This window comes from Pyrus communis, chromosome 6 (assembly GCF_041283825.1).
Source record: "Pyrus communis isolate YQ-2024b chromosome 6, ASM4128382v1, whole genome shotgun sequence".
Taxonomy (NCBI): Eukaryota; Viridiplantae; Streptophyta; class Magnoliopsida; order Rosales; family Rosaceae; genus Pyrus; species Pyrus communis.
Window position 1 is genome coordinate 3090306 of NC_142570.1, and position 26375 is coordinate 3116680.

The 26375-nt window shown below is 39.0% G+C and overlaps 4 protein-coding genes, 1 non-coding gene and 2 pseudogenes across 8 annotated transcripts; 3 read left to right on the forward strand and 4 right to left on the reverse strand.

Annotated features, from left to right (window-relative positions):
* Positions 1–4054: 4054 nt before the first annotated feature.
* Positions 4055–7755, reverse strand: LOC148696120 (pentatricopeptide repeat-containing protein At1g74630 pseudogene; annotated as a pseudogene). Its single transcript, XR_015963342.1, has 4 exons — positions 5911–7755; positions 5364–5595; positions 5090–5250; positions 4055–4805 (listed from the first exon to the last, which is right to left on the reverse strand). The product of XR_015963342.1 is annotated as a pentatricopeptide repeat-containing protein At1g74630 pseudogene (transcript).
* A 369-nt stretch (positions 7756–8124) lies between these two features.
* On the forward strand, positions 8125–10046 carry LOC137711136 (large ribosomal subunit protein eL34). The gene is made up of 4 exons (XM_068450343.2): positions 8125–8289; positions 9103–9182; positions 9654–9763; positions 9872–10046. Exons 1-4 carry the CDS (start codon positions 8211–8213, stop codon positions 9966–9968), a joined length of 366 nt encoding a protein of 121 aa, XP_068306444.2. The 5' UTR covers positions 8125–8210; the 3' UTR covers positions 9969–10046.
* Positions 10033–11104, reverse strand: LOC137711137 (glutathione S-transferase U9). Its single transcript, XM_068450345.2, has 2 exons — positions 10668–11104; positions 10033–10588 (listed from the first exon to the last, which is right to left on the reverse strand). The coding sequence occupies exons 1-2, from the start codon at positions 10986–10988 to the stop codon at positions 10217–10219; spliced, it is 693 nt and encodes a 230-aa protein (XP_068306446.2). The 5' UTR covers positions 10989–11104; the 3' UTR covers positions 10033–10216.
* A 212-nt stretch (positions 11105–11316) lies between these two features.
* TRNAL-CAG (transfer RNA leucine (anticodon CAG)) lies at positions 11317–11397 on the reverse strand. Its single transcript has one exon. It is a non-coding gene; the product is annotated as a tRNA-Leu (tRNA).
* Positions 11398–11496: 99 nt separating this feature from the next.
* Positions 11497–18894, reverse strand: LOC137710916 (Pentatricopeptide repeat (PPR) superfamily protein). 3 transcript variants are annotated; one of them, XM_068450076.2, is made up of 5 exons: positions 18615–18894; positions 15892–18422; positions 15551–15695; positions 15361–15462; positions 11497–15185 (listed from the first exon to the last, which is right to left on the reverse strand). In XM_068450076.2, exon 2 carries the CDS (start codon positions 18337–18339, stop codon positions 16021–16023), a length of 2319 nt encoding a protein of 772 aa, XP_068306177.2. In that variant the 5' UTR covers positions 18340–18422; positions 18615–18894; the 3' UTR covers positions 11497–15185; positions 15361–15462; positions 15551–15695; positions 15892–16020. The 3 variants fall into 3 exon arrangements, with proteins under 3 accessions (XP_068306177.2, XP_088551548.1, XP_088551549.1); XM_088695422.1 differs by having other exon boundaries at positions 15357–15462; positions 18615–18881; XM_088695423.1 differs by lacking the exons at positions 15361–15462; positions 15551–15695 and having other exon boundaries at positions 18615–18881.
* Positions 11500–14997, forward strand: LOC137710915 (pentatricopeptide repeat-containing protein At1g74600, chloroplastic). The gene has a single exon (XM_068450075.2). It carries the CDS (start codon positions 11500–11502, stop codon positions 14227–14229), a length of 2730 nt encoding a protein of 909 aa, XP_068306176.2. The 3' UTR covers positions 14230–14997.
* A 1752-nt stretch (positions 18895–20646) lies between the features above and the next one.
* LOC137710211 (uncharacterized) lies at positions 20647–25915 on the forward strand (annotated as a pseudogene).
* Positions 25916–26375: the final 460 nt, after the last annotated feature.

Here is a 26375-nt window from a genome sequence, read left to right on the forward strand (position 1 = left end):
TAATGTTGCCCTCATCCCTAGTGAAGGAGGAAACTTGATAACGTGGCACTATGTTATTGTTATAATCATAACTGTTTTTTATTTATTGTTATTTCAACTATTTTATATATATATATATATATTTTAAAAACATTTGTTTTGGAGACTGTTTTGCATTCATATGATAATAAGTAGCATTCATTATTATTTGGAGACCGTTTTGCATTCATATAATAATAAGTAACATTCTCACGATGAATTCTCAAAATTTTTATTAACAGGAATGATTAACTGATTTATAAGTTAAATAATTTTTTATAAAAATGTTATGTATATGATCATAGAAATTCATGGCTTATTAGTCGAAATGCCCCTGAAACTGCCAGTGAATCTCAGTTTACCCCCCTAAAACTTGTTTTGTCTCACTTTGCCTCATGAAACTGACATCTTCAACTCTCTTGTCTCACTTTACCCACTTCTGTTAATGGACGGCTAAACTTAAGGGTATTTTAGACTTACTTAGTGTGGGCACTAGAGGTAAATAAATGTGTAAAAACTGAAATATCTAAAATACTCTTAAACGGAAGTGAGCAAAGTGAGATAAAATAGTTGAAAATGTCAATTTCAAGGGGTAAAGTAAGACAAAATCAATTTTAAGAGGATAAACTGAAACTCAACAACAATTTCAAGGGAATTTCAACTAATAAACCTATAATTTTTGCACGATAAAAATAATGTCTCGTTTGCAGGAAGAAGATTTTCCTTCTTAGTAGGAAGGATGCCCTTTATCTTGCCCAAGATGATAAAATAAGACGAAGAAGAAAATGATACGTGTCTACTATGATTGGGGTTTAGGTATACAATGGAGCCCACAACCCCAAAAGTAGGGATTTGGATCCTTTCTTGAGCTTAGAAATTTGAGTCTTAATCAAATTATACGGACCGTTAGATTTTGATCCAACGACTACAAACAGGAAATCCGTCTAAAAGTTTAAATAATTGTAGCCGTCGAATAAAAATCCAACAGTCCGTATAATTTGGTCAGAAGGCTCAGATTTCTGAGCTCAGGAGAGAATCCAAATCCCAAAAGTAGCATTTTAATCGTATTATGTGGAATGGGGGACCCCTACATTCATTGGTCATATTGCCGACAGGTACCACAATCTGATGCAACAAGAAATGAAGGTCGACTTGGTAGGGTTTTGTTTGGATTGAACAATGAACATGGAGGAAGGGAGTGAAGCTTGGAGATCAACATCGGACTCCACGTGAAGGGTTGACACGTAGTGCTTCTGGAATCGCTTGCCCGACAAGTGATTCAATGTGGTGTGATCTTGGATGGCTAAAAGGTGTTGAACCCAGTATTGCAATTTATGAGATGAATTATGAAATAAATCAAGCTTTGCTGTCGAAAAAAGAGCCGCAAGCACTGCTAAAAAATCTATCACAAATGAATACGTATATGAATAAGTGAATTGAAAATTATGATTAGGCACTTGTTTATTAGTGATTAGGTTACAACAACACTTACTGTTCTTTTTTCATAAATGAATGATATGGTTCTTATGAAATACATGGTAGTGTTTTCAGACAAAAACAAATTATGCTATCTTGTCTTTATGTTCACGACTAGAATTTGATTCTTATTTTCTGCCTCGTTTGACGTTAAGAAGAAAGCGATAGAATTGGCTAAAACCCTAACACATTCTTAATAGGTGATGATGAAGGCCGTATATTTAAGATACATCTTTTGCACATAAGTAAGTCTACACTGAAAATGTTGTGTAGTCCTACGGCATATCACCACGTCAATGGTGCTATTAAGGGATGTGATATCCACACACCTTTTTTTACTTCATACACACCTTCTTAATTTGCAACCGTCAGATCGATTGAATTAAAAAAGATCAAAGGACATAAATTAATAAAAAATATATGAGAAGTAAAAAAATGATGTGTGAATAGCACACCCCTGCTGTTAAAACTATAAATATCGTCAGTTTAGGGGTGTCGAACGGGCAAGCCTGGCCCATTTAAAGTTGGCCCGCGTGGGTTTGGGCTGTGATTGGATCGACCCATTTAATAAACAAATCGTGCGAGACTGACCCATTTAAGGAAACATTAAGCCTAGCTCAGTCTGCAACTTTGGCCCATTAAGACTTGGGCTGTGCTAGGCTGGGTCACTAAACTGATCAACTTAAGTAAAACAAACTTTAGTTATTTTTTTTTAAAAAAAAAAAAAAAAACTTATTTGAACATGTTATTAAGTTAAATATCGTTAATATGAACACAAGCGGAGCCATCTACAAGGCTAAGATGGGCTGTAGCCCAAGGAGGTTTTTTGTAAGTGTGGTGCTATCTACGCACTTATTTTTATTTTTTACACATTCCCATCAGTTTTCAACCGTCGAATTGAATGAATTGACGAAGATCAATAACAAAAAATTAATAAGGGTGTGTGAATAGCACTATCTTTTTTTTTTTTTTTTTTTTTTTTTTAAACTCATGCTTGTAGCATATATAGCCCACTCAATTCCAATACAAGTTATTATTTCATGTATATTTAGTAGATGATAGGTAATAAATTATACATTTTATGCTAAAATAATAAATTAGTTCCATCTTCCCTCTCCCCTTCTATCCTATTCATTGAAGAAAAATACCATTTATCCTATGCAATTTAGCCTCCGTACTTCTTACTCAAGAAAAGAAAAAGAATTTTCTTTTAGTTCACGATTAAATTCTTATCTCCGCAATTCCTTACTTTTCGTTGCTAATTTTCCAATGAATGTAACCGTTGATACATTCTTAATCACTTTATTTACTTATTCTTGATTTATTGTTGTTCTTTTATATTCATTACTATATATTTTTATATAAGAAAAACAGTAAACATATGATTTTGTGGGACTAATTCAATTAGCCCACCTAAGAAAAAAAAATCATGGCTTCGCTATTGAAGCCATACTAACCAAACTATATGGATCGTTATTTATTTATTTATTTATTTTTAATTGAGGTCTCAATAGTTCTCCTTCATGTAATGAAATACAATTAGTTTATTAACATACTAATGTATGCAACTTTTTTTAATATAAGTAATTTATGTGACACAATGATTGTATTCATTTTGTGTTTTTATTTGATCTCATAATAAAAGAAAATAATAAAATAAGAAAGAAGTGAAACAATCCACAAATATAAATACATTTAAAATGATCAAAACTCATGCATAGTGCCCCGTAGTAAACTAAAGGTTTTTTGCTGTTATTAGTCATATTTTAAAAGAAAAACTAATGAAAAGAGTTTGAAAACTTTGAGTTTTAACGATAATGACAAAATAAAGGGTAAAGTGAATAGTACCATGATTAACTTTTTAGTGTAAAAATATGGTTTCTCGTTAAAGTGAATAGTATCGAGAGTTTTTCGTTTAAGTTTTCTATTTTAAATGATCTAGTTTATAGGGAGTTTTAAACCAGATTTGCTACATAATCGGCCTCATTATGAATGAACAAATCCCAATCAGAAAAGAATGTGACTTAAATGTGAGTGTTCAATTTATATGCTACATGGAAAAATGAGTGCACTAGGTAAGCCATTTCCATTAGGATCGATCGGTTAGTTGCAATTGATGGACATTAGAGCATTTCTTATGGTAAGGGCAAGACGGGGTAAAGATAAAATCTAGCCCTCCAAATTGACATTATTCATGAAATCTAGCGTTTTAAATGTTTTGTTGTTCCGAAGGTGAGAAAGGCTAGAGGCTAAAAAATGTTAGGTTACTCATTTTAATTGGCTAGCGATATTGTCTTAAACTATCCTCTTAAGAAGTCAGCGGTAAGACATGGGGCTAATTTGGCCTCACAAGGAGCCTTGATCTCCAACTAACCTAGGCTGATTGGGTGAGTTAGAAAGCTTTTCCTTGCAACTTGGAGTTAGATTTTCTTCTGGTCTGAACTTAAAAGCCATGCGTTAGATATACTGTTATGTATCCATGCCCAGTGAACAGAGACATGAATCGTAACATGGTGTTTGGGATTGGATTTTTGGTAATGGGTCTTTGTCATCCACATGGTTAACGCTAATATTAATTGATTGATGCATGTTGTTGTACACGTGATAGGAATAACAGACATCTTAGAAGGTAATCTTCATGTGCGCCTACCGTATACAACAACACACTTATAAGAAGTGAAACGCAAATGCAGACAGTCTCACCCCTTGTGAGTGTGTTTTGACAGCCGCACATAAAAATTTCTCAAGATCTTCAGATTCAAGTAGCTTGCTAAAGGAACTTTTCTGGGTCATCCCGAACAGAGCAGCTGATTTACGCTACTGATGCCTTGGGCAGGCCTCAGCCTAGGGCATTTGCTTGTTGGATTTTGGTTCGCCAATTATCCAACCGTCGCAGCCACTCTGAAAATATCATTCTGCATTCCTTTGCTCCGAAAATACTAAACAACGACATATGGTGTCAGCTTCCTGGAGAGCTTCTATTTCTGCTTTCGACCTCTTTGGCGATCCTTTGGTTGAGAGGACAATAACTGGTATCTTCCTTCTGCCCATATCCGCAAAGAGTTCAAGAAATTCCTCTCGAGTTTGTACAGGGTCAAGGAGGCCAGTCAAGAAAGCAGCGGGCGTGTAGCGAGCTCCCTTCGTCTTTGTCAGCGCATATCTACTTTCGACAATTCCAGGAGTCACATTGTCAGGATTTCAATAGACGTGATCAGTATTGTGATTCAATTGACTTCTCATTGCTGACGAGCATGTTATACATCATCCAGCCCACAGCAGGGGCTTGTAAGGTGCCTCGAAGTAGTCCGTACCTGAAAATTTGTTAACAAAAGGAGAGATTAATGAGGTTCATAGATCATAACAAAGGTGGCGGTTCAATATATGGTTTCAAGGAAAAGTAGCACTTTCCATAGAAGACATCTGTATCGAAATCTTAACAATGGACGAACTATGTGCAATATATCAACGCAAGGAATGATTATCAAACACTTTTCCTCCAAAATAGTTATCCTCAATTTGCGACGTTATCTATTACCCCTCAAGTCTCAAGAACAAGAACCATTCCACCTATATATGAGGTTTTCAGATAGAATACCTAGTTTACATGCTAGAATCTCGACCAAAAAACAATAGGAAGGGGACCAGCCCAGGTGAGTGCAACAGCGGCAATGGCATTAGGTTTCACAGCACCACGTTTTAAAGCACGAATAGTTGAAGTAGCTGCATGCCCTCCTCCAAATACCACAAAGTCATTTTCTGGTTGATATCAAGAGACTGTTAGTTCCAAAGTAAAGCCTTGTATTGGTTTCAAACCCAAGTGCAAATTGACAAAGTAATAACAAAGAAAACGTACATTTTCAATAACTGACCTTTGATGGGAGTGAAGATTTCTCACCCACAGGGAGCTTGGAGGAGTTCTCCAGGGTGGTTGAAGCCCTAACTGTTAGGGTTTTCTGGAAGCAAGCACTCTGAGAGAAATTTGGTTTCTGGGTTCAGAACAAAAGAGCACGGGGTGGCTGTGAAGATGTGTAGAATGCTGCGGAGAGCGCCATGAGTTTGTAGCAGAAGTTGAGAGGACGATGCTGACCACTGGTTTCTCTTCTGTAGAAAAATATTAAAGAATCTCAGTTCAGCAATCAGCACACCAAATAAGAGATTTGAACATATCGCTAGTGTCCACAAAAGTTTTGGAAATATCAGTCGGCACCAAATGAGATACAAGTTTGTTCACTTTTTCATATGGTGCCGTTGGCCTCCCTCCCGCCAAACGTTAAATTTTCTCACCTAATTCCTTTGGATATTCTTTTTCAATATTGTATCAAAAGATTCAAAAGCACAACAGATTCAAGCCAAAAGAAAACCCCATGAAAATTGTAAAAGCCACGAATTTTTCACGATTTAATAAGTGCTTCCTACCATCAATTACTCCATCTGCATTATAATCCCTCTTGATTTATAAGTTTTTTCCAGCATTCATGATTTCCTCTGCTTCCATTGAACCAATTGTCGAAATTTTGAACCAATGATACAACTCCATGCCAAATTCTTGGCATTCTTTTTTGTCTTTGTGCATCAGGGTCAGTATATTAACTTCTTCCACGACGTTGATCTCTCTTAAAATTACAGGAGCTAAACTTCTTCAAGCGCTTCATCAGTCGCCACTTACCAGTAATCTTTGCATGAACAAGAGCCATCCTTGAAGGAGTGAAAACGGCTTCTATCTCTAACCACAATCTCCACTCTATAAACCTTAGAAATCAGCTTCATCACTGTATGACAGTCCTTACAGACCAGTAAATTCTTCACAATCCTTATAATCCTTCCTTCACGCTGTCTTGCCAACCCAAAAGCTACAGAAAGTTTCTCACTGTGCCTGAAAACTGAATCTTCTTTACCCTCTTCTTCTATGTCATGCAAAACACTTCTAATCTCCGGAACATAGCCTCCTTCAACCCTAAGTTTTAACATTACCTCCCTTAGCTTCTCATAAGCATCTTCTGTAATGTTATTTGATTTTTTACCAGCCATAAAACTATACATGACCCGGTCAACTTCAATTGCACTCCATCCTGGAGCTTTCTTAATCCTCTGGTCAGCCATTGATCTTCTTAGAGCAGCAACATCCTTCCACTTCCCTGCAACAGCGTATACATTTGACAAGAGAACATGGTCACCAGAATTGTCGGGATCAAGTTTGGAAAGAACTTCCTTCACTTGTTCTGCCAACTCAACATTACCATGAATGCTGCAAGCCCCAAGAAGAGTACGCCAAATGACAGCATTAGGAGATATTGGCAATTCACGTACAAAATCACAGGCCTTCTGCAGTTTACCAGCTCGAACATATAGATCTACTATACAACCGTAATGTTCAATAGCTGGTTCTATACCATATAAATCTCTCATCTTAGAGAAATACTCACATCCTTCGTCAACCAGAGCAGCATGACTACAAGCATACAAAACTGAAATGAAGGTGATCCCATCGAGCTTAATTCCAGACATTTCCATCTTACGGAAAATTTGTATTGCTTTTTTCCCTAACCATGCATTGCAAGCGCTGCTATCTTTGAAGTCCACGAAATAATACTCTTCTTCTCTGGCATTCTTTCGAAGACCAACCTAGCCATGTCCACATTTCCAGTATCCAGGAGTGCATTATTGACTGAAATCATCCAAAGCAAACCAGCCTTCTCTACTAAACAATGTAAAATTTTACCAAACTCAAATGCACCAGCTTGCGCACATGCAGAGAGTACTCCAGTCAAGCTCGCCTCATTCGGTCTAATTCCCTCCCTCTGTAGTTCCCAGAAAAACCCAAAAGCCTCATCAAAGCAACCATTCTGAGCAAACCCCACAATCATGGTACTCCAAGACACATCATCTTTCATCGGCATCCTCAAAAATGCCTTCTTAGCCAGCTCAAGCTCATCCGTTTTCACATACCCTGCAAGCAAAATGTTCCAAGAGGTCAAATTCCTCAAAGGCATCTGGCGAAACATCGTCTCCGCACCCTTTGCATCCCCAAACCTAAAACACGAGGTACGAATCGCATTCCACGCAACCACATTTGGTTCACGCATTTCCTCAAACACCTTTTGAGCAAACTTAACACGCCCGCATTCAGCATACATACGAGTTTGCTCATATTTAAAAATCACGGATGGAAGGGGTGAAACGTAAACTTTACTCTATATTGATAAGATATAGAAAAATCAATAAATGTCGATGATATTTATCAATTCACTATAGAAATTTTGTCGAAACCTATTGAAAATTTTAAACTTTTGAATTAATTTTGACTAAATCTAAACGAGTTTATGTACCCACCATATTAAAAAATTTCATATTTTTTGTAAAAGACTACCGATATCAACATTTCTACGAATTTAAATATAACTTTTTTGACCGATATCAATATTTTCAACACTAATTAAAATCAATAAATTACAAGTTTAGTGAGGAAATTGGGATTTTCATCAAATCACAAGGTCATAAAAGCAAGTAAGCCAATGAAAATGACAAGAAGTAGAAATCATGACCGTTGAAAGGGAACACATGGTAGCCGTTAGATCCTAGGGCAAGTGAGGATCCTTTCTTTGTGTCTACCTCTCTAGGGCTTGAACTTTCTCGCTCTACTACCAAAACAGAGTTGCTCTAAATTAACCCAGAGAGAGAGAGAGAGAGAGAGTGAGAGAGAGAGCGAGAGGTTGAAGATGGTTCAGAGGCTCACATACCGTACGCGCCACAGCTATGCAACCAAGTCGAACCAGCATCGGATCGTCAAAACCCCTGGTATTTTTACCATCCTTAATACATAGTTAATTATATATGTATATGGGATTAAAGCTTATGCTTTTGTGATCAAAGTGCAAACTTTGAGTGTTTTTCATGTACTTTGGGTAATTAAATTTAATTTCTGGGGTTTTTTTTTTATATGTTATCCTGCAAAGAAATGATACGATGCAGCTGTTAAATCTGAACTTTTTGAGATTCTGATTGATCCAATTTCATAAGAAAATTTGTGTTCTTTTTAGAATTCCTTGACTTGCAATACAACAATGGGGTCGGATGTATGAATCCTAGAACACTATTACGTGCGGTTTTGCGCCATGTATTCTGTTGGCTTCAAGTTCTCCGTATCTTTTCTTAAAGTCTCTCTTCAAGTCTTCCTGGTTCTTCCTCTACCCCTTTTTCCCTGAGCCTCCATCTCGTAGGAATTCCTTGATCTGAAATATGGAGCAAAATTGAAATGGGGACATGAAAATTGATGAAAATAAGAATCTGCATTGTCTGCAGTTTTGAAGTCTTTATATCTAAGAGTGAGATGGTTACCATATAATTGGTTTTACTGGCTTCGACTAGCTAAATGCCCGTTTCTTGTCTCCGCCTCTTCGTATTCTATGCATTTGATTGTATGTCTCTGAGTTGGAGTGTTTGAAACAATGCTGAACTTTAGTTTACTTCATTTGTATGTCATAGATCATAGTTTACTTGGATCGTAATTGATTCATTCCTGCGGTTGCATTTTAAATGTATTGTAAAGTTTTCCATTCTGTTGGTTTTCTGTGGACGGGGTTTCACTTATACCTGTGCTTTGATATACAGGCGGAAAGCTCGTGTATCAGACCTCTAAGAAGAGAGCAAGTGGACCCAAATGTCCTGTTACTGGAAAGAGAATCCAAGGGGTGAGTTGATTGTTTGGGGCTACGACATGTTTTGGTTCTAAGTTCTAACTTTTGTTTTCAGTCTTTTGATCACCGATTTCTATTTTTTCCCGCAAGAAATGTATACCTGATATGATATTGACTTTAGTGTTGTAATTAGGAAAACAAGGATTCACATTAAGCATTTTGGTTTATCGCATATGTTGCTAATACTGCAAATCAATTTTTTTTTTTTTTGTGCAATTTCTTCTTTTAAATGGTTGCGGTCGTATGTATATGCTTAGGAGTTAAGATTATTGCATAACGAGCTTAATTTGTCACAATTAGTGTTTACGGAAAGTTAGGGATGCCATGTTGATATATGTATGTGTGTATATATATTGATGATATGAAGTACGTTGTATTTCCTTTTTCCGCCACTTATAGTTTGCTTTCTGCTTCCCGTCTTGAGAAGCCTACCCTTTTTTAAGTTCTCACTCACCACCATTGCAGATTCCTCACTTGAGACCCGCTGAATATAAGAGGTCTAGACTATCAAGGAACAGGAGGACTGTGAACCGTGCCTATGGAGGTGTGCTGTCCGGTGGAGCTGTCAGAGAGAGGTTTGTATTTCTTCAAGTTTTACTTATCGAGTTGTGTGGTTTATTTGCGCTCTTCCTGTTTAGTGATATTTTGATTAACCGACTATATTTCTTGTAATGGCATTGCAGGATCATCCGAGCCTTTTTGGTGGAGGAGCAGAAGATTGTGAAGAAGGTTTTGAAGATTCAGAAGGCAAAAGAAAAGCAGGCTTCAAAAAGCAAATAGAAAGCGAACTATTTTTGTGATATGCAAGTGAGAAATTTTGACTACTACTATGAGATGATAAAAATTATTGGAACCAAATTTGTTGTCATCTGTTTCTTTGATTCAGTATTACACACAATGTATTAATTTCGGATGGATACAGATTGAAAATATGCCGTAGGGCGATATTTCAAGCAAAGTCTTAACATGTTACGTGACGGGTGATGCGTTTATTACATAACAAGTGTATTCCACCGATACGTGGTTAACTAATGCGATCGAGCATGACTCGTCTGCTTGATAAACTGAAGGAGCCGAACAAGCTTGTCATGAGGAGGGTCCAGTTCTTTCACCAGTGGATGCTCCTTCATTGCAGCTACCCATGAGAACAGCAACGGATTCCTATCTGGGTCCAACATTTTGAAACCAAGGACTTGTTCATGGGCTTTGTAAGGACCAAATGTTGCAACCATCAGTATGTCCAGGAGTCCCAGATTCTCACCGTTGGTGAACGGATCTCCTCCGCGAAGGTACTCCTTCATTCCTTCTTCAAACACTCCCAGCCTCGCAAACACTTCCTCGAGCGCTTTCTCTTGCGCGTCACCTTCACTTGTCACCACCTGGCTCATGCCCTCGAACAACTGCATCAACAAAATTAAGCATGATGATGATTGATGATTGAAAAGACAGGCAAACATAAAAACAAGGACATTGGCTCACCTGTTGCTGGATATAAGAGGCCCAGAATCGAACTTTGGCTCGTTCATAAGGATCTTCAGGCAGGATTTTAGGAGCATTGTTCCAAGTTTCATCAATGTACTCTAAGATGACGTACGATTCAACGATCGGTTTTCCATTGTGGACAAGTAAGGGAACCTTCTTGTGAACCGGATTGTACTGGAGGAGCTGCTGGCTCTTGTTGCTCAAATCTTCTTCTATGTACTCGTATGGTACGCCTTTAAGCCGGAGAGCGAGTTCCACTCTCTTAGAGTAAGTACTAGCCCACATCCCGTGTAGTTTTACTCCGTTTTCGCCTTCCATCTCTCCCACTGCAAGCAACGGCCTAGTTTTCTGGGTTCAAGTCTGCGAGATTAGCCTTTTATATAGAATTTTTCATCCATCTTTCGTCATATTCTTTGAAATTTGACCACGTTTTTGCTTGGGAAAGAAGATTAGTTTAAACCATTTACATAACTTGCTCGACAAGTCTGCCTAAACAAAGATTAGTGCACCCAAGTTTTCAACGTTTCGAAAGCAGAGGGGCCTCAGTCGACAGGAAAACAATTGCTGATACAATTTTCTTGGTCATAACTAACAAAATATTAGTAGCTGCACTTTTGATGTAAAAAAAAAAAGAGAAAAATTAATTTGTCAAGAATGGGATTCGAACCCATGCCCTTTCGGACCAGTACCTGAAACTGGCGCCTTAGACCAACTCGGCCATCTTGACTTGTTGCAATAATTAGACCCAGAATATTAATTAAAAAATAAATATTTGTGGCCACCCAGTGCCAGGTTATTACAGTTTCATACGTTCCCGCGTTTATTCAAAATGATCTGTGACAAAATCATTATGCTCTCCTTTTCCTCTGCACGAACCCAAATGAATTCTCTCCTCAATCCAAAACTCCCTTCCAGAATCTCACTCTTTCAACTCAAGTTTCTATCTTCGCTTGCCGTTGCGGAAAACCCATCTTTTTTCCCCATCGAAAACGACCAAATTCCCAGTCGATTTGACCCCTTTCAGTTCTTCAATGATTATGCAAAATCAAGACAGTGTACTGCTAGAATCACTAAAATCGTACACACCCATTTGACCACAACCGGTTTACTTCAATCCAATATCTTCCTCTCGAATTCATTGCTTGATTCGTATTGTAAGTCCGCTGCCATGGTAGATGCACTCAAGCTGTTTGATTTAATTGCTGACCGAAATGTTTTTTCGTGGAATATCATGATTTCGGGTTATAACCACATTTCGTTATTCGAGATGGCATGGGAAATGTTTTGTAGGATGCACGCTTCGGGTTTTGGGCCCGATGAGTTTGCCTATGGGAGTGTTCTTTCGGCTTGCAATGCCTTGCAAGCGCCTATTTTTGGGAAGCAGGTTTATTCGCTTGCAATTAAAAATGGGTTCTTTCCGAATGGTTATGTTCAGTCCGGAATGATAGACTTGTTTGCGAAAAATTGCAGCTTTGAAGATGCTTTGAGGGTTTTTCATGATGTTTCATGTCAGAATGTTGTGAGTTGGAATGCTATTATCTCTGGGGCAGTGAGAAATGGAGAGAACAGGGTTGCTTTGCATCATTTTCAGAAAATGTTCCGTGGATTCCTGTTGCCAAATAGTTTTACATTTTCTAGTGTTTTAACCGCTTGTGCTGCACTTGAAGAAATCGAAGTCGGGAAGGAAGTGCAAGGGTTGGTGATTAAACGCGGTGCAGAAGATGTCTTTGTTGGGACTACTATTGTAGATTTATATGCCAAATGTGGAGAAATGAATGAAGCTGTCAAGGAATTCAAACGTATGCCAACCCGTAATGTGGTTTCTTGGACTGCCATCATTTCCGGTTTTGTGCACAAGGACGATTATATTTCTGCCCTCAAATTTTTCGGAGAAATGAGAAAAGTCGGAGAGCAAATGAACAAGTACACTGTTACGAGTGTACTTACTGCATGTGCTAGACCATCCATGACTGAAGAGGCAACCCAAATTCACTCTTTGATTTTGAAATCTGGATTCTTTTCAGCTGCCGTTGTGGGGTCAGCGTTAATTAATGCATATTCAAAAATAGGAGCAGTCGATCTATCCGAGATGGTGTTCAGAGAGATGGAAAATATAAAGGATCTCGGGACATGGGCAGCAATAATATCTTCTTTTGCTCAGAATCAAAATTCTGGAAGGGCAATTGAATTGTTCCGGAGAATGTTACAAAAAAGTGTGAGACCAGATAAGTTTTGTACTTCCAGTGTCTTGAGCATTGTAGACTGTTTAAATCTAGGAAGACAGATCCACAGCTACACTCTTAAAAGTGGGTTGGTATTTGATGTTTCTGTTGGTAGTTCTCTTTTCACAATGTACTCGAAGTGTGATAGTCTAGAGGAATCTTACAAAGTTTTTCAGCAAATTCCTGACAAAGACAATGTTTCATGGGCCTCAATGATTTCCGGTTTTGTGGAACATGGCTATGCAGATCAAGCCCTTCAGCTATATAGAGAGATACCATTAGAAGAAATTGTACCTGACCAGATGACTTTAACTGCAATTCTAACCGTATGTTCTGCTTTGCGTTCCCTATGGACTGGTAAGGAAATTCATTGTCACGCTCTTCGCAGAGGAGTTGAACAAGATGTACTTGGTGGGGCAATTGTGACCATGTACTCAAAATGTAGTGCTCTATCATTGGCGAGGAGGGTGTTTGATATGCTTCCACAAAAGGATGAGGTTGCATGTTCCTCCTTGGTTTCAGGGTATGCCCAAAATGGGTATGTCGAAGAGGCGCTTCAGCTATTTCATGATATGCTGATGGCAGATTTGACTATTGACTCCTTCACAATTTCCTCCATTCTTGGGGCCATTGCACTTTTGAATGGATTAAGTATTGGGACTCAACTGCATGCCCACATCACGAAAGTTGGCTTCAATTCACATGTTTCTGTCGGCAGTTCACTAGTGACAATGTACTCAAAGTGTGGAAGCATTGAAGATTGCCTCAGAGCATTTGATCAAATTGAAAAGCCAGATCTAGTTTGTTGGACAGCTATGATTGTGAGCTATGCTCAACACGGGAAAGGCGCAGAGGCTTTACGAGCATACGAGCTTTTGAGGGAACAAGGAATCAGGCCTGATTCAGTGACTTTTGTTGCACTTTTATCTGCCTGTAGCCATAACGGATTGGTTGAAGAAGCTTATTTCTACTTTAATTCAATGGTTCAAGACTATCGCCTAAAGCCTGGTGATCGTCACTATGCCTGTATGGTTGATCTTCTTAGTCGATCAGGCAGACTGAAAGAGGCTGCAACGTTCATTAACAATATGCCTATTAAACCTGATGCCTTAATATGGGGAACACTGCATGCTGCTTGTAAAGTTCATGGCGATATGGAGCTTGGAAAGCTAGTAGCTAACAAGATGATGGAGTTGGAGCCATCAATGGATCCTGGCGCATATGTTTCCATTTCAAACATGTATGCAGATGTGGGCCAGTGGGAAGAAGTCATCAAGATTAGAAACCAGATAAACGGAACTGATATGAGAAAGGAACCTGGTTGGAGCTTTGTGTGAGCTACAAGTATAATATGATCTGGCAAGTCAGACTGCTGGTGATTTCTCCGTGACAGACGGGGTTTGAACTTTTTTACCATGTCTCATACTTCGTTTCTCATTCCATGTTTTCGTTGGTTCTGTGTAGCGAAATACAGTCTCACTTTGGAATCAGACAGACACTTGTACTTACTGCACATAGATTTGAACAAGCATGCCAAGGCGGGCATAAGTTTGGGATTAAGCAGATCTGAGGCCAAGCTGGACCGAAAAGCCTAACTAACCGATCATTACAAATACAGAGGGAAGAAGATCAAGGCACACGCAATTTTCGATGAAAAAAAGGAAGAGTCATTTTCCTGTAACTGTTCATTTTGTTTGGATGTAGTTCTTCTTGCTGCCAAATCAACGAAGAAAGAGACTGCAGGACGAGAGAACTGTGGCCAATGTTGCAAAGTTCGTGTAAACGCCTATCGGACATCATTGTTATACAGAGATGGTTGCTCAACTTATGGGACGGTATGGAGCTTGAACCCACGACAGAACTCATCGAAATTGATTGATCTTAACGTCGTTCCAACTTCTAGATCGTAATTCATATGTAAGCAGCCAACAGATGGTTTTTGTACACTACAAGTGCGTTTTACTCGTTGATGGAAATAACGTTTACAAAATTGTATTAAGATCTTTCTCAACATTTCTTCTGTCCGGCAACGTGATGAATGCCCAAAACTACGTTCTCGGATTTCCGATGGCACAGGTCTAGTAAAACCAAAGTGTATTCTATAACTCTAATACATTCATACCAACCTATATATTCTCCAACATGTGTATTCCTGTATCTACAAGACGCTCTATAAGACAACAGAGCAGGCCCTACACAATCCGCTTGTTCAAGGGGCACCTGGGTTCACATCTTCCTTGCCTCGTGCCGCCTGTTTGTTATGCGAGATAACTCAGACGTTCTACGTTAAAACCTGAAAACATGTGCAAATCATGATTATATCATAAGTCTGTCCATACGAACAACACGAGGGAGCCAAGATTTAGTAACGAAAAACATTAATATCTTAATTTCGTTGTCCTATACAAGTACAAAGAAAGATCAGATAGTTTTGAAGCAGAATAATAAGAACAAAATGACATACAAACCTGCATGCTTCCTCCAGTTAAACAGAGCATAAAAATTTAACTCGAATCATCTTCGTTATAAACAGTTAAAATTTTCCAGAATTGGCACTCTCGGGGCAGTTTCTGTGAAAATATAAACCGATGCCAAGTCATTTTCAGTTTCATCAAAATATTTAACTTAATAAATATATAGGGATTCGGCAATAAGCACCAATTGTTCACCGTCTTTACTAGGGCCGATTAGTTATCCATGCCCTTCCCTATACCAAATTTGTTGTTGGAAGTCCGAAAGGCCCCAAACATGATACTCAAGTTTCAACATTCAAAGTATCCGCCAAGTTCTGTGACAAACAAGGCTGTTAAACAGACAACACGAGGGAGTCAAGATTCAGTAATGAAAAACATTAACATCAGTGAGCCACTTAGTGATCAGTGATTTAGAGGCTGATCAAGCTATTCATAATGAAACCTAGGCGGCAACAATAAAAAATTTAAAATTTAAAAATAAAAAAAAAAGATGGAACAAGTACCAAAAGTTCAGCAGTCACTTACCCTCAGAAGCTACAAGAGCACTGGTAAAAAAGTTTGTTACTTCAAGTTTATGCCATCATTGCGCTTACCGCCATATCAGGACTGAAGAAGTATATGCTCCATAAAAGAAGAACTGTATTTTTGCAACACTCAAGGACTTCGTTTTGAAGTCGTGGAAACACCTCGTTTGAAGCTCTTTTGTGTTTTCTTAACTACCTTTTTATCTCTAATTCCATCATAGAGAAGTTCATAGGCATAATAAGTTATATGACCCTTCTTCAACAAATCTTCTACAACAATCTTGGGTGCTGCTATTTCCTTCTTATCAGACTCGAAGATTGTACTAACAACATCAGGAACAATGCCTTTCTGCACCATAAGGTAGATGATACTAACAGCGTCATGAACTCTATGCTTCACACAAAGACAATTTAGCACTCTTCCGAAGGTCACCAGTGATGGAATGAACCCTTTCTCGATCTTCTCCAGGAGGAAATTGTACCCATGATCATCATTTCCTGCTTTACAGACACCATCAATCATGACACGGTAAGTGAAACAGTCGGGGGCACATCCTTTGTCACCCATCTCACAAAATAGTTTTTGTGCTATACTACTGTTAAGCTTTTCACAGAAAGCATTGATCATGATATTGTATGTCGCTGTTGTATGAGATACATTATATTCATGTTCCATTCTTGTAAATAGGTCATATGCTCCATCCAAATCCCCATTGCCACACAAACCATTAATCAACGTGCCAAAACAAACAATATCTGGAGTCAAGCCCTTGTTTCTTATTTCCTGTAGCATGTCCAAGGCCTCGGTCACTTTCCGGGCTTTGCAAAGGCTTTCTACAAGTATGTTATATGTAATAATGTTAGGAACACTCCCCTTCTCCCTCATTGCTTGAAAAGTACGGATCACATCCTCGTATTTGGCAGCCTTGCAAAGGCCATTTAACACAGTATTGTACGTGATCACATCAGGGGTAACACCATGACTCCACATGCCACTAATGACCTCAAGAGCACTATTCAGATTCGACTGTTTACAGTAACCATCTATTAATGTATTGAAAGTAAATATGTCGGGAAGGCATCCTCTGGCAATAGCATCATTCATTAGTTTACTGGCATCAGATACATAACCCATCTTGCACAACCCATTTATAACCAAGTTGTAAGTCCAGATATCGGGACTGCAACCATTGCTTGACATCTCATTCATCAGTTGCAAAGCTTCCAAGAAAAGCCCATTCTGAGACAACCCTTTTACCAACGTGTTATAGAAAACAATATTAGGCTTGAATCCCTTTCCTAATACCTCATTGAATAGAGCTAGGGCACGGTCGATCTCGCCATCCTCGCATAAACCCTTAATCAAAGAGCAATATGTGAAGTCATCGGGTATGAATCCCTTGAAAATGGCATCACTGAGAATCTTATCTGCTTTTTGTATCATACCCAATTTGCAATATCCATCGATAATACTGTTGTAGGTAAAGGTATCAGGCCAAAATCCATTGTTCACCATTTTACGCATATAGCCCTCTGCTTCCTCAACCTTGAAGTTTTTACACAAGCCAAAGATCAATGTATTATACGTGACAACATCTGGAGTTAAACCTTCCATCATAAAACCATCCAGCATTCTGACAGCCAAATTAAGTGAACCGCTGTTGCAGAGCCCTTGAATGAAAATATTTAATGTAAACAAATTCGGAGACACCCCCCTCTTCAGAACCTTGTTGAGAAGTTTTTCGATTTCTTGGACATGACCCTTCTTGGATAATGTATGAATAAGCTTGTTAAATGTGGTAATGTTGGGACATACACCTTGCCTGAGCATGTCTTTAAACAATTCATATGCCTCGATCCGGTAATTCTCTTCATAAAATCCACCTATGACTGTACAATATGCAACGGCATTGAACTCACACCCCTGGGTAGGCATGTTATTAAGCAGTCTCAAAGCAACATGAGGCCTGCTAGTCTTACAGAAAGACTTTATCCGTATTGTATAAGTATACACATCCGGATCAATCCCATTATCTCTCATCCCCATATACACCTTATGCGCTTGATTGAAATATCCATACTCAACGAGCACATTCATGATTGCGTTATAAGATTGAACCGAGGGCTCACAATTATAAAACTCCATCCGCTGAAACACATTAACAGCTTCTTCAACCTTTCCTTTCCTTCCATAACTCCTCATGGCTCCAATGTACACTCCTTCTAGTAAGCTATTATCAACATTCATCCTCATCTCGGAAATCACACGCTCCATGGCTTCAAACTCGCCATGAAACCCGAGTTTTTCAACCATGCATTTGTAAGTTAGCAATGTGTGCTTAAACCCATCTTCCTTTTTCACCGAGTTAAACATTTTGAGCGCTTTAAACGGATCCTTTTGACACTTAACAACGGCAGCAACATGCTTAGGAAGTAAAACCCGACTCATTCGAATAAGTCAAAAACTAATAGCAGACGATAACAAAACAACCCATAATCCACAAGAATTTGAAGCCTCAAGCTTTAGCTATCCTGAATCCACAAAAGGAAGAAAGAAACAAAAAGCTATCATCTTTTTTCAACTTAGACACAAAAATTCATCAGCATCAGCAGCATTTACTTAACCGGAAGAAGACAATTAAAGGGTATGTTTGGTTGCTGGGAAACTGTAAAAAGTAACAAAAAAACGAATTCCTACTAGCTGGGATTAAGAGAAAGATTTACCTCTTGGCGTTCTGTGCTTTATCTCACAACCAAAAAAAGATCAAAACTTCATTTGTTTATCAGCAGGATTTAACTGGTACCGTGGTACGTAAAGTAAATAATCTCCGAATATAAGGGCAATACCTAAAGTTGAACGCAGAGAATGCATTGTAATGGTTGCTGTTGCTAAAATTTCCCAAAATTGGGGAGATTAGGGTTTCAATTGCAGAGTTGGAGAGGTGAAGAAGAAGAAGTAACCAGGACTGGATCCTCTGCTGCGAGTGTTTAGTTCCGTTTGGTCGAGTTACAATTATGATCCCGCCATGTCATCTTATAAGTGGGACCCAAGAGGAAATTCTTGAACGAGGGGCGTTTATCCATTTAGCCAATAAAATGTGATCACGTCGCCGGTTACTTTTCAAATAAAAGATGGGTTGATAATCGGAAAAATATCAACGTACTTGTTGATATTAAGTGGTTAGACCGAACCAACCCCTTGTCTCGATTCCTAAATTGAAATTTTCGGAATTCTCAATTTCAAGATTAATACTAAACCAAATTTTTGAGAATTTTGAAATAATCAACTGGAAAGCTTGTTGCTAGACTCTATACTATGATGGTGGAACAAACTCTAGATAGACTGAGTTTATTAGACAGAAACTTCACTGTACAACAAGAGAAAAAACAAAGGAACAATTTGGACAGTAGAGTTGTTTCTTACTAGGAATAACTTGAAGGGAAAATCCAATAATACTAGAAGATAAAAACTCATAGAAGACAGAAATGACATCTGAATTAAGACTAGAGACTGATAATATGAGGCATAAAATGGCTTAAAAATCCAATAGGATAAATAACAGCTACAAGATCAACTTATAGAAATTAGACTACTACAGCTCCCAAAGCTCCTTTCACCATACCATGCCCTGCTGCATCTTCATTTCCCCCCAATGACAAAAAAAATAGCTTTCACACCTGGAACTTAAAGACCTGCTCTAGAATTTGTACAAAATCCTAAATTATACGAGTCTGCTTTAGGAATATAATACTGACATTGAAATTAACTTGTTTCATGTCGATTTAAGACTCGCATTCAAAATTGAACACCACCCTAATCTCTTCAGTCACTAAAACAACCTATATACATGATAGAGACTCGAGACTTACATTGAATTTCGGCAAAACCCCAAATTGGAGATGTCTGATCAGTCACTAAAACATCCTAATTTTATAGATTTTTATTTTGGGAACATAATGAAGAATTGAAATCAACTTGATTCATGCTGATTTTTATACTATTTTCAATTTTCTAAAATGTGGATAGAACGCATGCAGAGTTTCAAAGCTTGAATTATTCTGTAATTCATCTTGGTTCCTTATTTAATTTGCATCCCACATAAACCATTCTCTACTGCAAATTCCCTAGGTTCTTGTATAGACACTGATGAACGAGAATCCAAAATTTCCAATAATACTCAAATAATCAATTAGAAAATTACATACTTTGAATTCCTTGGCGGCGAATTTCAGCACGATAGCGATAAGGGCAGTTCCAAAACAAGTTATTCTCCAGCGAGGTGAGGTGAGGTGAGGTTGACAAAGTGACTGAGTTAGGGTGACTGGGTGAGGTTTGGGATTACCGAACAAATGCAAATCTGAGACCGATTCCCATACTGAATTTTTGGGATCGGTTCAGTAATAGGTACTGAAATTTTCGGGATTTTTGGTTTGGGATTTTTTCGGTTCGGTTTTTTTGGTTTTTTTTTTTTCCACCCTTAAGACAAGCAATGAAAATCGTACTGTTTGACCTAATATTTTCTCAAGGCCCAATATTTATGGAAAAATGTGACTCAAACTGCATAATAAAAACCCAGACGACTTGATGCTCAAACCTTTCTATAGTACTAGACTTATATAACATAGATATACTGTCACAGATACATTATCACAATGGCGTTCAATGTAACAAGATAAAGATATGGGTAGTTTTCATTTATATGAAATTGTATTATTAACACAAAAAGTCATGTGAAGGTAATCACATAAGTTGCTCTTTCTGGTCCCATTATACACTTCCTTTCTCTGACTTGGCAAGATCAGTGAGATAGACCGCATGAGGCCTCATGAATGAGCGTACTATAGTATCACCAAAATCCCCCTCGCTGCCAGACTCGTCGTCTCCGATCGTCAAAAGCATAGACAAAGCTCGAAACTTTTAGAGAGAGAGAGAGAGAGAATGTTGGCGGTGGGAGAATGGCTGGAGAAGGCGTTGGTGGATCTCTGCGGGAAGATGGAAACGGGGGGTTTGGATAAGGATATGATATCAGGTTTAGTCTCCTACTGCGAGCTCGCCGATCCTCATGATGCCAAAGAATACCTCGACGTGAGCCCAATTTCTTACTTGTTTTTCTCCAATTAATTTGTGTTCTTGGGTTTATAGTTTTGTGCAAATTCTTAGAACTTGTGTCAATGAAAATGTTTATGTTGGTATTGGATTTGTGGGTGTGTTTAACCCAATTGTTGATTGCAATTTGGGGTTGAGACTTGAGAAGCGCCGATTGGGATCTAATGAGAAAGCTTTCGTTGTTGGTTTGGACAATTCGAATTAGGAATGTTGTGGTGTTTTATTGGAGTACATTTGAAATTTAGCAAACAACTTGTACTAGAACAATTGAGTTTTTCCTTTTGTCTTATGGGGTTCTTGTTTTGGACTGGACTTTGAAACGAATACTAGGGTATATCTTTCGTCTATTTGAGAGTGTATGCAGTTTGGTTGGGGATTCAAAATAACTTTTATGGTTGTTGATTGAGATACCGTATCCGAGTTGAACTAGGTAAAAGTTATTAGACCATCTCCAACCGAAGGGTCCAGAGGGTCAGATGGTCAAAAATAGCTCGAAAACCGTCTCCAATCGAGGGTTAGGCCAGAAGGTTGTGAAATATAAGAGGGCCCCACGAAATCGGAGAGGGCTAGAGGGCTAGCGGGCTGGTGGGCTGGCTTCATGCAGCCAACCAGCCAGCTCGGGGCTGGCCAGAAAATAGAGTATTCCTGTCGGTTATAACCGACAGGAATATATTTATATTAAAAATTAAATGTATTCCTATTGGTTTTTTGGGCCATTTTTTTTTTAATTCTTAAAAATTCTAATTTTTTTTCCCTATAAATACCTAAATCATTCATTAAATTTAAGTTCTAATTTTTTTGGTTTTTTGGGCCAGTTATCGTTATAGTTTTTAAATTTAAGTTGTTGTAGTTTTTAAATTTAAATAATAAATTATGTTTGGCCCTATGGTCCTTTGGCCCTCGGTTAGAGATGGAGGCAAATATGGTCATGTACTGTTCATTAAAATATTAATATCTTGGAGAATCTTGGAGGGCCAGAGGGCTAAAACGAGCCATTTGGCCAGTCATAGATTGGAGATAGCCTTAGGTGGTGTGATGGAATATTGGAGTGTTACTGAATTGAAGAAAGAAATGATTGTTTGTGTAGTTCCTTTACTTCTAGAACCGCAGATGTATATGTTTGTATGTTGGTATTTAAGATTACATGTTTTCTATGCAAAACATAATCGGGCAGAAGGTTGGCAAATTTGTGATTGAGGAATATTTGCAAAAAGGGGGTCGCTCGGATTTTTGCAGCAGCACCCCTGTTGTTTCAACCTCAAGTTTGCATGCCTATGTTAAACCACCCTCAAATGAAGGTTCTGTAAGTGGAACCAAGAAACTATTAAAAACACCGAAAATGGCTAAAGTCTTTAGTGATCAAGCAGCTTCCAGCAATCAAGCGAAGCAGCTTTCAAGTTCAAATAATACAAACCCAGGTAATTATAAGAAGAAGAAAGCAGGGAAAGTCGTTTCACTTGCAGAGGCTACTAAATGATTAATTGTAATCAACTAGGTGAAGCCATGCTTGTCACATCCCGGGCCGGGCCCTCACCGCATTATAGGCTAGACTTCACCATAGCACAATATTGTCCGCTTTGGGCCCCGACCACGCCTTCACGGTTTTGTTTTTGGGAACTCTCACGAGAACTTCCCAGTGGGTTAGCCATCATAGGATTGCTCTCGTGCAAACTCGCTTAACTTCGGAATTCCTACGGAATCCAAAGCCAGTGAGCTCCCAAAAGGCCTCGTGCTAGGTAGAGATAGGAATATACATATAAGGCTTCTGCTACTGTGGTATGTGCTGCAGAGTAATCACTCTGGTTATCAATAATTGTAGTACGTGCTACAGAGTCTCGGTCATACTTAACGAGTCTCTTTGCATAAGCTTCTACTACTGTTTCAACATCTGATGTGGGAGCAAAACTTTCCTCCAAACCAGCATACATGTTGTCTTCCTTCAAGACAAGAGCTCCATAAAAATTGCAAGGCCTCTCACCTCCTTGCTCACAGACTATCTTCCTGCAAGATAAACAATTGCTCACAAGTCTGTGCGCGATGGGCTTGGCATGAGCATTGTTAGATCCCACATTGCACAAGGGAGTGGGTCATGTAAGCCATATATGTATATTCCCATTTTTGCCTAGCACGAGGCCTTTTGGGAGTTTATTGGTTTCAGATTCCGTAGGAACTCCGAATTTAAGCGAGTTTGCACGAGAGCAATCCTATGATGGGTGACCCACTGAGAAGTTCTCATGAGAGTTCCCAAAAAAAAAAATCGTGGGGCATGGTCGGGGCCCAAAGCGGTTAATATCGTGCTACGGTGGAGTCGAGCCCAAGATGTGGTGAGGGCCCGGGCTAGGATGTGACAATTTGGTATCAGAGCCTAGGGTTGGCAGTTCTACATATCTTGTGAATATTCTAATTATTTTGGTGTCTTCTATCAGAACTATGTCGTCTCGTAGAGAGCCACATTCCTCGGTTAAGTCTAGTTTCCCCGATATTGCTCAGTTAGGGGAAGCTATAGTTAATGTTATTCAGTCTTCGCTTCACCCTCCCCACATGACTCATCTGGAGACTATGTATAATTTGAAGTTGGATAAGTTTGTGGGTAATGAAGGACATAAGGGAGCTGAGCGGTAGCTCAATCATCTTGAGAAAACTTTTCGTTTGATGCAGAGACATGGAAATCTCCCTGAGGATAAGTGGGTTAAGACGACTACTTGGTTATTAGGTCAGGAGCCTACATCCTGGTGGAGACAGAAGTCTTATCAGTTATCACCAGAGGAAGCTGCTGATTAGGAAGTTTTTAAACGGTTATTTCATAAGAGATTCATACCTTTAGAGCATATAGATTGTAAAAAGCAAGAATTTACGCACCTGAAATAGGGAAAGATGATAGTTAATGAGTACTACAGGAGGTTTACTGATTTGTGTCGCTATCACCTGGAGATTGCTGCTAATCCAGTGAAGATGATCCATCGTTTTAGGTTGGGTCTTACCTGAAACAGGGAGTCACTTCTTTCGAGTACCCAACCTAAAACGACGGAGCATCTCCACCGGATTAGCAGCAATCTCCAGGTGATAGCGAGACAAATCAGTAAACCTCCTGTAGTACTCATTAGCTGTCATCTTTCCCTATTTTAGGTGCGTAAATTCTTGCTTCTTACAATCTATATGCTCTGGAGGAATGAATCTCTTATAAAATAACCGTTTAAAAACTTCCGAATTAGCAGCTTTCTCTGGTGATAACTGATAAGACTTCTGTCTCCACCAGGATGCAGGCTCCTGACCTAAAATCCAAGTAGTCGTCTCAACCTACTTATCCTCAGGGAGATTTCCTGTCTCTACATCAAACGAAAAGTCTTCTCAAGATGATTAAGCCACCGCTTAGTTCCCTCATGTCCTTCATTACCCACAAACTTATCCAACTTCAAATTATACATAGTTTCCAGAGGAGTCATCTGGGGAGGGCGAAGCAAAGACTGAATAACATTGACTATATCTTCCCCTAACTGAGTAATATCGGGGAAACTAGACTTAGCCGAGGAACGTGGCTCTCTAAGAGACGGCATAGTTCTAATAGAAGACACCAAAATAATTAGAATATTCACAAGATATGCATGATTGCCAACCCTAGGCTCTGATACCAAATTGTCACGTCCCAGCCAGGGCCCCCACCACATCCTGGGCTCGATTCCACCGTAGCATGATATTATCCGCTTTGGGCCCCCACCATGCCCTCACGGTTTTGTTTTTGGGAACTGTCACGAGAACTTCCCAGTGGGTCACCCATCATGGGATTGCTCTTGTGCAAACTCGCTTAACTTCCGAGTTCCTACGGAATCCGAAGTTAGTGAGCTCCCAAAATGTCTCGTGCTAGGCAGAGATGGGAATATACATATAAGGCTTACAGGATCCACTCCCCTGGGCAATGTGGGATCTAACAATGCTCATGCCAAGCCCGTCGCGCACAGACTTGTGGGCAATTGTTTATCTTGCAGGAAGATAGCCTGTGAGCAAGGGGGCGAGGGGCCTTGCAATTTTTGTGGAGTTTTTATGCTAAAGGAAGGCAACACATATGCTGGTTTGGAGGAAAGTTTTGCTCCCACATCAGATGCTGAAGCAGTAGCAGAAGCTTATGCAAAGAGACTCGTTGAGTATGATCGAGACTCTGCAACACGTACTATAGTTATTGATGACCAGAGTGACTACTATGAAATTGAGGGGAATAGTTGGTTGTTAAAGGAGGTTCGTAATTTCTCGCTCCATTTTTGGAAAACATAATATGAATAAAATTTGTGCATGTTTGTATGTTAAATTCACTCACATCTTCATCCCTAATCCTTTTTTTTATTACTTCCATGAAAATGAACTTTGACAAAGAAGCAGGAGGAGATTGTAGAAGCTGAGCAGATCAAACAAAGTAAAGTAGTTGTATCTTTTTACTTGGTTGGTCCCAAGGTATTGCTTTTGCAGCTTTAAACCGCATTTTCCTAAACATGCATTTTGCCCATCCCATATTTTGTGTTCCGCAGGTCCTTGTAAATGAAGATGAGGCTTCTGAAGTAGAATCAGAAAGCAGAATATTGAGGCCCCAGGATGAAAAGGAAGTAAACTGCATAAAACCAAACCTTTCTCTTAAAGTACAACCAGTCTTTGTGGATCCGGGCCCTAGTAAGAAGCCTGTTCAAGGTAGAAAGGCAAACAAGACCCTAACAAAAGGCTTGTGCTTGGAGATAACCGGGAGGCTGCAACATGTCAGCGATGAATTGAAACATTTTATGGTGGACAATCAACTGGAAACTGCTTCAAATGGGAAGTTTTCGCAAGGGACACCTGTAAGTGGGGGTACACTTGATGATGATGGAGAATGTTTTCTGGATTTCCATTGAGGGCAGGTTTGTGGTTTCATTTTTACTTTGCTCCAAATTCTGTTGTTTTGGAAGGATAAAAAGAACAAAGGGGTTGAATGAAATATACAAGTTTCAGAACACCATTATCTATATTATAATCTTCCCTTTCATTGCTTGTAATCCATTTTCGAGAATTTTGAATGGTTGAATTCTCTTAACTCAAACAGGTGTAGTCGTTGCCCTAGAATAATCCGCATATGAGTTTAGTTGCGTCTGAAATAGTCCCAAAAATTGGATTTTCATGTGATCTGTTGAAGGTACTGAAATAGTTTTGTGAACCCACTTACCAAACATAATCCCCCATCGAAATCGCCATGAACTCTACACGCATTATCAACAGCCTCCAAACAACTGCATTTGGCTCTACATGCATACTTTTCACAAACTTGTCGGCCTCCTCTAGCCTTCCTGCTCTTGCATACGTATCAATCATGCATCCGCAGTGCTCAATTGTGGGCTTGATACGGTAAGATTTGCGCATTT

Bases quoted from the DNA above. Each gene is read 5' to 3' on its own strand.
- LOC137711136 (XM_068450343.2), top strand. From the start codon at position 8,211: ATGGTTCAGAGGCTCACATACCGTACGCGCCACAGCTATGCAACCAAG. The intron at 8,290-9,102 runs GTATTTTTACCA...TTTGATATACAG, and splicing joins TCGGATCGTCAAAACCCCTG to GCGGAAAGCTCGTGTATCAG. The intron at 9,183-9,653 runs GTGAGTTGATTG...CCACCATTGCAG, and splicing joins CTGGAAAGAGAATCCAAGGG to ATTCCTCACTTGAGACCCGC.
- LOC137711137 (XM_068450345.2), bottom strand. From the start codon at position 10,988: ATGGAAGGCGAAAACGGAGTAAAACTACACGGGATGTGGGCTAGTACT. The intron at 10,589-10,667 runs GTGAGCCAATGT...TTGTTGATGCAG, and splicing joins CCTCTTATATCCAGCAACAG to TTGTTCGAGGGCATGAGCCA.
- LOC137710915 (XM_068450075.2), top strand. From the start codon at position 11,500: ATGATCTGTGACAAAATCATTATGCTCTCCTTTTCCTCTGCACGAACC.
- LOC137710916 (XM_068450076.2), bottom strand. From the start codon at position 18,339: ATGAGTCGGGTTTTACTTCCTAAGCATGTTGCTGCCGTTGTTAAGTGT.